Source organism: Paramacrobiotus metropolitanus, unplaced genomic scaffold, assembly GCF_019649055.1.
Source record: "Paramacrobiotus metropolitanus isolate TYO unplaced genomic scaffold, Prichtersi_v1.0 Parri_scaffold0000147, whole genome shotgun sequence".
NCBI lineage: Eukaryota > Metazoa > Tardigrada > Eutardigrada > Parachela > Macrobiotidae > Paramacrobiotus > Paramacrobiotus metropolitanus.
The window spans coordinates 109,099-119,757 of NW_026570367.1; the positions used below are offsets into that span (position 1 = coordinate 109,099).

At 41.0% G+C, this 10,659-nt stretch overlaps 1 protein-coding gene across 3 annotated transcripts; it reads right to left on the reverse strand.

The window, feature by feature from the left end:
- Positions 1-421: 421 nt before the first annotated feature.
- On the reverse strand, positions 422-8,537 carry LOC129599490 (prominin-1-A-like). Of its 3 annotated transcripts, none has more exons than XM_055497740.1 (22): positions 8,380-8,537; positions 6,958-7,452; positions 5,884-5,939; positions 5,614-5,819; positions 5,376-5,496; positions 5,119-5,185; positions 4,973-5,053; positions 4,591-4,805; positions 4,394-4,465; positions 4,171-4,317; positions 3,910-3,974; positions 3,683-3,835; positions 3,415-3,618; positions 2,544-2,790; positions 2,375-2,446; positions 2,211-2,297; positions 2,011-2,151; positions 1,886-1,954; positions 1,672-1,761; positions 1,300-1,421; positions 1,190-1,240; positions 422-1,079 (listed from the first exon to the last, which is right to left on the reverse strand). In XM_055497740.1, exons 2-22 carry the CDS (start codon positions 7,193-7,195, stop codon positions 863-865), a joined length of 2,721 nt encoding a protein of 906 aa, XP_055353715.1. In that variant the 5' UTR covers positions 7,196-7,452; positions 8,380-8,537; the 3' UTR covers positions 422-862. The 3 variants fall into 3 exon arrangements, with proteins under 3 accessions (XP_055353715.1, XP_055353717.1, XP_055353716.1); XM_055497742.1 differs by lacking the exon at positions 8,380-8,537 and adding an exon at positions 7,746-7,942; XM_055497741.1 differs by lacking the exon at positions 8,380-8,537 and adding an exon at positions 7,637-7,942.
- Between the last annotated feature and the right edge of the window lie 2,122 nt (positions 8,538-10,659).

A 10,659-nucleotide genomic window follows, 5' to 3' on the forward strand; every position in this document is an offset into this window, starting at 1 on the left:
GTACGGTTGCTTAACCGCCCGAGGTGGCTGTTTGCAGTGACCGCGCCTACAGATACGGTACGCGAAGGCACCTCGCGAGGTGGGAATTGCTGTATCATCTCTAGATTCGCTTCCAATCTGAGACCCACCCTAACTACATCAGCCATTAGGCAATCGTAAATTCATAGCATGACTGTGATTTCGTAATTTTCATCTGTAAATTTTTTTTATCAACGGAAACGGGAATTTTCCCGTAGGAACAGCCGTTCAGTTCCCGGCCGGTTCCGTTCCGTAAGACGTCTGACCCGTTCCCGTTTTTCTACGGAAACGGGTAACGGAACTGGAGACTTTCCCGTAATTTCCGGTCCCGTCAAAAAACGGGCCAACACTGTAGACTACCCATCTGCAGAAAAGTAAGTATCGAAAGTAACAAAATGCTGGTAGTAACTTTTTTATTTGGATTATACACTGCGATCAACAAAAAAATTCCATCGAAAACCACAAATATTATTACTGGAGCAATGGGTGTGCCCCTTTGAGATTTCGCATTGTTTGTATGTACATCCATTTATACAGCCCTATCTACCGAAACAAAATCAACATACCACGGCACCAAAAGGAAACTCAACAAAAAAGGAAAGAACAGCAAAACAAATTTCTTTTGTGACTTGCAAACAAATCACAGTGCAGCCTGCATGCATGGAACAAATTTCTTCTCATATTTGGACACAATGGTGACCCAAATGAAAACAAAAAACACAAGCCAATCACAGATATTTCTGTATAAACGAGCTGCCGCTTCCCTGCCGATTCCAAGCACTTCTTTACGTAATCCCAGACCAGCAACAACAACTGCTTAATTCTGGATCTCACATTCCACTCTTCAACTTGTAGATCCAGGATAGTAATATGATGGAGGTCGAGTGTACAAATTTTCGTCGGACAGCGGAGCCGAGGGAAAACTTTGAGACGCTTTACGGACGGGGTAATAGCCGGGTGGCTGTTTGAAAGCATTATGAAATGCCCACTGTGTGGCCTTGCTTTGACGAGCACGGGAGTCGTATGTAGCATTGCTTGAGCTGGAAGGATGGACACGTTTCCTGTTACGGACAGGAAGAAAACACACACAAACTCAATAAATATGTACTTGTATAATATGTCTATCTGATATTCGAGATACGACAGTTTCACAACGGATTGGGTGACCTACCTGCGATGAGCAAGTGGTATCGTATCGATTTCAGTTTGCGGTTCAAAGTCACTAAAGAAAAACAAGATCCGATCAGCATCACTGTCAATGAATAAAACTAGCTACAGTACCTGTCACTTGAACTGGACCGAAAACTTTCAGGAACCCGATAATGCCATGCGAGGGCAAGAGCAATAAGTAGACATGGTATGAAAAGTATCAAGCACCAACCGACGCTAAGCCAGAAACCGTTCTAAAAACAATTCATAATTATTCATAGCTTAAAGTAGCGAATTCTGTTTACTTCTTCAATTTTCAGCATCTTCAAACTGAAATAAAAAACCTCATTTCCGCATTCTACATGAACGGCACGGTGTGAACTATCACTTTAAATTTGCAGTTATCATTCGCCGCTTTATGAAAATTGTTAGAAAATGTGTGACTGTAGCGTTATCTGACTAAAGCTCAAAAACAAAAACTTCAAGCCGTAGCGCTGCACTTACAAATGGGTAGAGAACATCTTTGCAGATTAGCCGGACAGTGGAGTTAATCGCCAAACTGGCCGGTCCACACCGACCGATTTCATTTCGCACCTACACAGTTGAACAGACGGATTCACACTAAGCGTATTCCGTGCACGCGAGCATTCACACAACCAGTGATATCAATAATCATCCAATACTCGCAAAGCAAACATCCTTGGTACAAATTACATACCTGACCGATGGAAAAGTTCATATAATCTTGGATGTTCTTATGCAATCCATCCACCGTTTCATTGGCAATCTGCAACATCTCGTAAAAGGTTCTGAGCCACAAATGTGAAGCAACTTTATGGGTACCCATCGGATCATCGGCTCGGCTGTTTCCTCGAGGCGCTTTTGAGTAACGTCCGTAGCGTTGACAAAATGCAAGATTCGAGCTGCCACATTGCCATCACCCAGAAGTTTTCCCAAGCTCTGAGTAACTCGGAATGCCTTCACCTATAAAGCCAATCATGGATCAGCCGTCAGAAATAATCGTACTTAAAAAACAATGTCACCTTTTCTTCTTCCATGACCGAAATTGTATCGTTGATAAAGCCAAGTTCTCTACGGATGTCCCATAAACGGGATTGAGTTGGCGGATCCTACACCCCACGATGCCCATAGTAGATCAGCAAAATGAGCATTTCAAAATTCTGACGAAAACACACGTATAACCCACCGAACTCATTGTTGGAGAGATGTTGTCCATAATTGCTTTGACCGAACCTTTTATGATGGTTTCTGACTGAAGCTAAAACAATTCACGATTGAAACACCTCCAAAATTTAATTATCTGGTAAAACTAAATGTATTATGCTGTGGTTTTTTCAAGCCTTTTCATGGAGTACCTTCTCATTTATAGAATCCAGACGAAAATCACGAACACCAGGACTTTGAGCCAAATTTATAAGTGAAATCTTTTCTGCATCCGTCAAAAACGTGATATCACGGACTTTTCGGGAGGCGTCATCGACAATAACCTGGACATCTGCCATAACATCGATGTCCGCTAAACGTTTCTGCATCTTCTCTTCCACTTCAAATGTCGAATTCAGATCTAGCACTTCATAAATTGACTTGTCCTCATGGCATTTTCTATAAATCAAAAACATGACGTATTGCAAAGGTAACAGCATAGTACGGTATGACGGGCACTACGTAAACTTTCACTCGCTTCAAAACGACACCTAAACTCATAACCCAGGTTAACTAATACGCCTGCCAAAGTGTCACAAGTCGGTACAAGGTAACACGGTATAAAGGCTAATAAAGCATAAACAAAATTATTTTCCTAAGGAACATTTACCAAATTTTTTCGAAAGGGCATTCGATATCAAGTTAAAACAAAAATCATTTTTTAATTAGCCGGTAGCTGAAACTTGTTACAGCAGCCAACACTATTTCTCATGATAAATTAAATACGAGGTGCTTAAATGTTGAAGGTTCAAAGAACGAATTCGAATGCGCCCAAGGTATGAAAAGAATCACGCAAGTTAAATCAGTCACCGTGAACTGAAATCTTCACCTTCGCACAAATCAGCTGCAGTACCCTGGTACCAATATTTTCTCAATTAGTTCGAGGGGCCGTACAAATATTCCCATGAAAGCAACAATCGTCCGCCCCACATTTCTTTGTGTGCAAAGGGCAACGAAACGTGTGTTTAACTCCAATTCTGCATGTGCGCATTATCAACATGAAACAAACTAGCAGCAACATACCGTAATTTTCCAGGAATGTCCCGGAGATGCCGACTGGTAAGACCATACTGATGTAACAGTCCTGCCGCCACTCTGAGATGATTATTGGCTGATGGATTGGCCAGTGTGTCACATCCTAATAGCTGGATGTTCGTTCCCGCAATGAATAACAAAGTGATGCACAGCATAACAACCAAGTAGAGCAGGAAAATCCAGCCGACACCGCTGTGATAGAGATGTATTGATGTTTACAAAGGTTAACGAACACATCAATAAGCTACACTCTCACCACATTAACAAACAGGACCCCTTTCCCTTATTACAGAAGGGATCTTCATATAAGGTCCCGGACCGTGCACCACAAATTCCGAACAACGCTCCAAGAATGAAGAACACCAGAACGGATAGAACAAACACGCTAATTCCAAGTTTAGTATAATAGCTGCAAAAGTATAATAGCTGAAGAACTTTGTCTTAGTACAAAACTCGTGAGTCAAGTGCTACGGAAGCCCTTACAGATAGTCGTTGTACTGGAAGATGTATGCGTGGTATGGGCTCAGATCCATTCGGTTCAAGTAATCCTACAACAAACAGATAATATTATACGGGTTACAACACTTTCAACCACAAATGTACAGACAAGGTATATAAGAGATAAATATACCGTGGTACAGATATATGGAGCGTTTACTTGAAATGACAGATTTTTAAACTAACGAAGCAATGATATAACACTCTGTTCGCTGGCATGCAACGGATGATGCTACCAGAACTAACCTGGGCTTTCGTCGCTTCTGATCGAATTCTGTTCTCTAAATCCAAAACTTGAACATGAGCTTCGTTCAGTTTATTAATCACGGTTTCGGAGCCTTTCTGAAGTTCTTCGTTCAACGTTTTCCCCAAATCTCTAACTTTCGTACGGCCCTGAGGTCAGTCGCATAAAGAAAATAACAATGTTCCTCGTCGACAAAAAATAACATGCATATTACCGCAAAAATACCTTTTTTATCTGCTCAATCACTTGCGTATTCATTTTCGTTTCGAATTCTCTGAGACCAGTGGACAAGAAGAGCTGCAAAAACAGTGACTCTTCGTCAATACATAAGTGGCGACTGAATTCTTCTAAATTTAATGAATCTTCTCCCACATCTTCCAAATTCTTCTTTTAACCGTAGTACTAGTTGTAAGACGACTTACATCACTGTAATTAATAACGACAGTGAGATTGTCAGCAGCCGCCGAATACTGATTGCAGAGATTTGCATTTCCGGTTTTCATTCGACACCCTTGAGCAACAAGGTTGATATTCTGCTGCACATCAGTTATGTTTTGCAGCAGGATCTTTTCAAGATTTCTCAAGCGATCAAACGATGCGTTTAGCGTATTAATATCCTCATCCGCTTCCACCAAACCTGTTCATAATAAATGACAAGTGAGTTGACAACCACATTCTTACGGAAATAAGTATAAAACTGTAAAATAATACTTATATAGTACATAATGCTCGGATTTGGATATTACATTTAATACAAGTCCTTCGCTTTTATTTTATCGATACAACTATAAATCACACACGCACTGTCAGCAATGTCGAGAATACTTTCAGCGCCGACGCTTTTCAACCCTCGGTCGAACATGGTCGCCGACTCGGTTTGAATATCTATATAAACAAAGCCGAGTTACAACAAATGTTGACAAAACACGCAGAGTATCCACAATTCGCACCATTCAACTTATCCTTGACGTGATCTTTCAAATCTTTGAAGTTAGTCACAAGTACGTGGGTGGAATGCTGCAAAAATGGGAGAATGCACGGTTCTGGAATAACTAACTTCAAACTAATCAGGAATCCGTTCATCATAAAACCACGAAGCTATCAGCGAACAAACTTCGTACAAAGCACCACTATAAATGTTGCTCTTGAACTGCAACAGACTCGCTAATGATTACTTAAACGTTTTAACGGTCATCTTGACACGAACCTGTTGTGCGTCGCGAAGGTATCCCCGGATATCATCCATGCTATCTTGTGCGGTATCATTGAGCTTACTGGCGGCAGTTTTAACGTATTCGTTCGTCATAAACCCGCAGGCGACCCCGAAGCTGCTCAAAATCGAGTCAAACGTTTATCTCAAAAAGCGAATTTCGGAGTTCAAACGTTTTACAAGTTATGAATTTCATCACCTCAATCAGGAGCAGTTTGCATAGGTAAGTACGTACGTTATGACAAGGCAAAGTAAAACGAACAGCAACGTGAGCGTTCCGCACTGGCAAGAATCACTGCCTTTGTCCGTCTTTGCCGGATTAGCACCACAACGACCACAACAACGGCAGCACCAAAAAATTAAGCCCAAAACGGGAATTAATATCGCTAACCCGATGCCGATCCCAGCACAAATCACAATTCCTTTTTCGAATGACAGCCACTACAAAAAGTCCCAATCTTTCCACCTTTCTTACAGGAATTATTTTAGTCAAGTGCTATCTTACTTCTTTCACATAATTATAAACATCACCAATATTTCCATCTTCTGCCGGAATAAGTTCTGAAAAAAGAGAATAATGTATCGATCCCAATTGTTTCGTGCGTACGAATAACAATAATAATACAAGTTCACTTAATTATAAGTAACTGAAGGCTGGAGTAAATTTAGTCATTAATTAATATAACACGTACTGTACATCATACTTTATTGTTAGTATATATTCTAGTCAGGACACCAAAAGGCCGAAAACCGACGCAACCTGAAACAATTGTATCGGTCTACTCTAATTATTTAAACGATCGACTTCGTGACCGCAAATATATTTTACAATAATCAGATTTTCGACGCAGTTAATGAAAAGCTGCAAAGCACATAGTTCCAACCCACACAAGTGGCCAAACCCAGAGCAAAATTGGCAATACTTTCTCATGGATTTTCAACAGGTAATTCTGAAGTGTTTTGGGTCAAAGCAAACACTTTCTGAATATCCTCTTTGCCTTTCAAAATCATTTGGCCATGGCAAATTTAGCGGATGAGACATTATCGCACCACTGTTATCCTTTTAATAATAACAAAAAAAAAACCAAGCGCCGATTTCCAAGCGCCGTATGATTGAGTCTGAAAATAGTAGTCTGAAAATAACAGTGCTTAATAATACCAGAATTACAATACCCTTAGCAAAAACATTCACAATTAATACGAATCCAACTACAATTAGGTAACAGATCTACATTCAAGCCTACGAGTAGGTAATAGGCATCTACACCAACATGACGAATCAAACAGGCATGACTAGATTGACTACATTTACAGATTCAGTTAAAAATTAAAAAGCAAATTCGTAACAAGGCCAAAAATTCAAAAAGAGCCGTTCGACGAGTCCTATCAAAAGTTCAAAGACGTCTTTAATTTAACTTTCCTGAAACCCAAAATGCTGACAACCAGAGTCCCTGGAAATGGGAGAATTTAACTGTTTACCGTAAACAGTTTACGAAGTAACTAACACCTGGGCAATTAGGATCTTAAAACAACTTTATCGAGCTGTCAATGCCTGTCATTCGAGCAGATTGTTATTTACCAGCAGGTATGTTCTTCCGTAGTCCACTTCCAACATATTCAATAAACATATTGGTGATAAAATACAGTGCCTGCATTCCTTTGGGATCAAATCGTGCCATTGTCCGGTTGCCCATGGGTGTTAAGTGGGATAGATAAGGAGTGTAATCCACATCGGAAGCTTGAGTAACCGTAATATTATCGCGGCCGTAGGCCACGTGCAAGAACAAAATCAGCCACGATCCTCTGATCCACGACATTTTTGCTGGACTGTCTTGGAACACTTATCAACACACGCGCACCAAGCTCTACTTTCAAGGATCACCGATCGCGATCCGGATCTGTCTCGCCAGGCAGCCGACCATTTACGCTAACAGCAGCTGCCAACAATGTACAGTTCAGCCATCGGATGTGGTTGACGAATATGTCAATCTGCCAACTGGCAGTAAAACGTGCTTATCAGTAAGCGTTTGACAACAGATTTACTCTCCGATTTCCAAACGCCGTATGATTGAGTCTGAAAATATGTAGTAGAATCTGAATGACACATAAAAGGTCCCTCCCGTTTGCAAACATAATCAGTTACACAGATCACAACAATTCACTACGAGTCTACGAGCACACCGAGCGAATGGCTGCAAGTACAGTATAAGCTCATTCGCTGTCTCTAATTGTAAGTCTAACCATAAGCTGACTCTTACCCTTAAAAAATTTTCAGAGTACGTGGGAAAAGTGCATCAACCGTAGGAACACTAATGGCAATAAAAATAGACTAATAAGCTTTTAAATAGCAACAGAACAACAACTTACAACTGCTATTTTTTCTTCTAGTCATATTGTCATAAAGCGTTAAATGCGGTTTTCAATAGATCGATATTCAGCCATACGTGGATCGTAATGCAGGTATAAAGTGAAAGACCAAAACAAAATTTCGAAGATACAGACTATGCACAGGAAAAATATTGTACTTGGACGCTTTAATACAGTGAGTCAACTGTCAAGTCTACACCGTGTTAAAGTGTTGTACCGTGAAAAAAATAAAATACACTAATTATTGTGAAGTGCACTAATTATTAAATTTTCTTACCCACTGAGTAGTATTTCCCAAAAATACGTTTTAGACGACTAACGCTATTATGCTACACTTACATATTTCTCATGGTTAGTTACTGTATCAGTGTGTTTACACATTTTACATTACAGTACCTGTGAAGCGAACACTATCTGTAAAGCCTATGTTGGTTTGAACATTTTCATGTATATTCAATTAAAATAAATATCTGTAATATTATTGTAGTTCCATAGTAATCCATACGGACCATACCATAATTACACTATTAACTCATATTATTTATTAATTCTATCTTTCTATGCGACAATGGTTTTTCTCTACAAACGAACTAAATAATTTTTTAATTCTATAATTATATGGAAGACTACGTACCTGCGTTCTTACTCCTCATGCCGATACGAGTATGTAACATAATCAAGCACTACTCGTATGAAACAAGATTCTATAGAAGTACAGTATTTCCTTCTGTTCACCTCCAAAAGCGTCAAACGCACATGGTGGGTCGATTATCTCATGTGCATTGTTGCCTAGAGAGCACATTTTATTGCTTTGTAAGAGCAAAGACTAATATTAGCCGTGAGGCGGGCGTTTTTTGGCATTGCAACCATGGTCAGTCAAGTAAAAAGTCGAAATTCGAAAGTGATAAGAACCGGTATGGATTGTGCTGCATCGTCTACAGCGGCTACATTAATTAAATACTTAACAAGTAAACTCTTAAACGAGTAAACTCGTACAGTCATTTTATTAATTTAATACCCGGATTAATAGACTACCGGTATGACCGTATGAGCCAAGAACGTACTGTATTCAATACCAGGTATAGAACTGTAGAAGTCGGACATAGCAAATTAGCAACACACCTGTTCACCTGTCTTGGTGCACCGTTGCGATGCTTTTTAGTACGGTACATGTGCAGTACTATGTGTACATGAAGTGCTACAAGTTTAGTACGTCAAGAAATTAAAATACTTATTGTTACTAACTTCCTATTATTTATTCCAGTTTAATTACACTGACTGCATGTGAGAGCCCAGAACCCAACGGAATTAACGGAAATCCAATGTCTGGCAGGAAACGAAGTGGTTAGCACTTAACATTGAAAGGGCAACTTTACGCCATTTTTTTTCGTTTCGACATACGTAATTATAAACAGTACAGCAACGTTCGGAGAGACAGAATGGCCAGCGTTACTTTTCCGACCTCGTTTTCGCCTTGCGGCAGTTTTAGGATTCCGAGATTTGCACCATTTGCACGCGCATCGCAGTGTTACATATCGCTTCGAAAAAGTACGACCGTGGTGTGGACCGTGGACCCTAATAATTAGATATTGCACACCGCGTCAGACGGGTTCAAACGGTCGCACTCGTACACCGGCAGTAAGCGCAGTTTCTAATAAAGCAAAAGGTGTTGATTGCTCGTTAATAAAAAACTGTCCTGGTCAGCCTGCCTTGGAAATCCGGGGAAGCCGGCAACCGCACACCCGACCCGTCGTCGAAATGTGGCTAGCACAAACACAAGGCTCATACGTTGTCAGGGAGCGTATAACCATTAAGCGGGAGCCCCATCCCATCTTCGCACGCCTTACCACAACGAGAACGCAATTGACTTCGCGGCTTGCGCAGTACAAAGGTGAAGCTCGTGTCCCCTTCAATTTCCGCGCGGTAAATCGCAGTTTCTTTGTCCAAAAGGTCGCCGTTGATTGTCACCCCAGGAAAATAAGCATTGTAGCAATAGAAATTAGAATATTAATGTACCGCTGGTCGCTTGCAGTTGACAGTGCTTGACACTAGTGTCAATTGCTTTAATTTTCTGTACTGTTTATTGGTTGTGTTATGAAGATCAGAATCCTTATTTTCCTACATTTTATCGACCGCATCTCACGGTCAGAAACATCTTGAAATTTGTCTAGCTTGCTGCAGCTTTCTCCGAATCTTGCCCCTGTTTTCTTGCCCGCGCAGTCCGCGCTTCTTGCCCCGTGCTAATATGCAGTTGCACTTCTTGCTCATCAGCTTGCTCTGCTCGCTAAATGTGGTTACGTGTACAATACTTGCTTAATATTGTATCTCTTGCAATGACCTTAGGTTGTATTGCTTAACCGCACTGACCAGTGAGATGATCGCACAAAACCCACCGTTGTCACCCATTTAGAAGGTAGTCAGCTTCCGGTCAGCATCGCTGCCGACCGTGCCAGCCTTTCGTACACTAACAGCCGACAGATCGTTGTGATCCGTACAGAGTCCCGAGTACCAAGCCAATTTTTGTGTATTTTATTTAAGCAAAGACACGCAAACGCAAACCGTCGTAGCGTAGGACGTAGGGTATTAAAATCTCAGTAGCATATGTCAAGGGCAACAGTCACACCCCGCGCGCGCCCATTTACAGTATGTGGCCCTGGATTTGCATTACAACAGAAATGGCTGAACAGTGAACAGCTATCGACATTCGACAACAGGAAAGCTTGTTAATTTGTAAGGGGATAAATCAGCATCAATTCATAATTTCGGGGTTTGCTGCAGATCGCTGCCCTTCCTGGTACAGTACGTCGGGAAACGTTTGGGCCGGTTCGACTTCAATATTATGCGTGCATCTGACTGTCTACCACATTTTCGGTCTAGAGCTGGACCAATGAGAGTTGTACATCTGGTAGGTGTG

Bases quoted from the DNA above. Each gene is read 5' to 3' on its own strand.
- LOC129599490 (XM_055497740.1), bottom strand. From the start codon at position 7,195: ATGTCGTGGATCAGAGGATCGTGGCTGATTTTGTTCTTGCACGTGGCC. The intron at 1,955-2,010 runs GTACCCATAAAG...GAGATGTTGCAG, and splicing joins CCGAGCCGATGATCCGATGG to ATTGCCAATGAAACGGTGGA. The intron at 1,080-1,189 runs GTAGGTCACCCA...TGTCCGTAACAG, and splicing joins ATACCACTTGCTCATCGCAG to GAAACGTGTCCATCCTTCCA.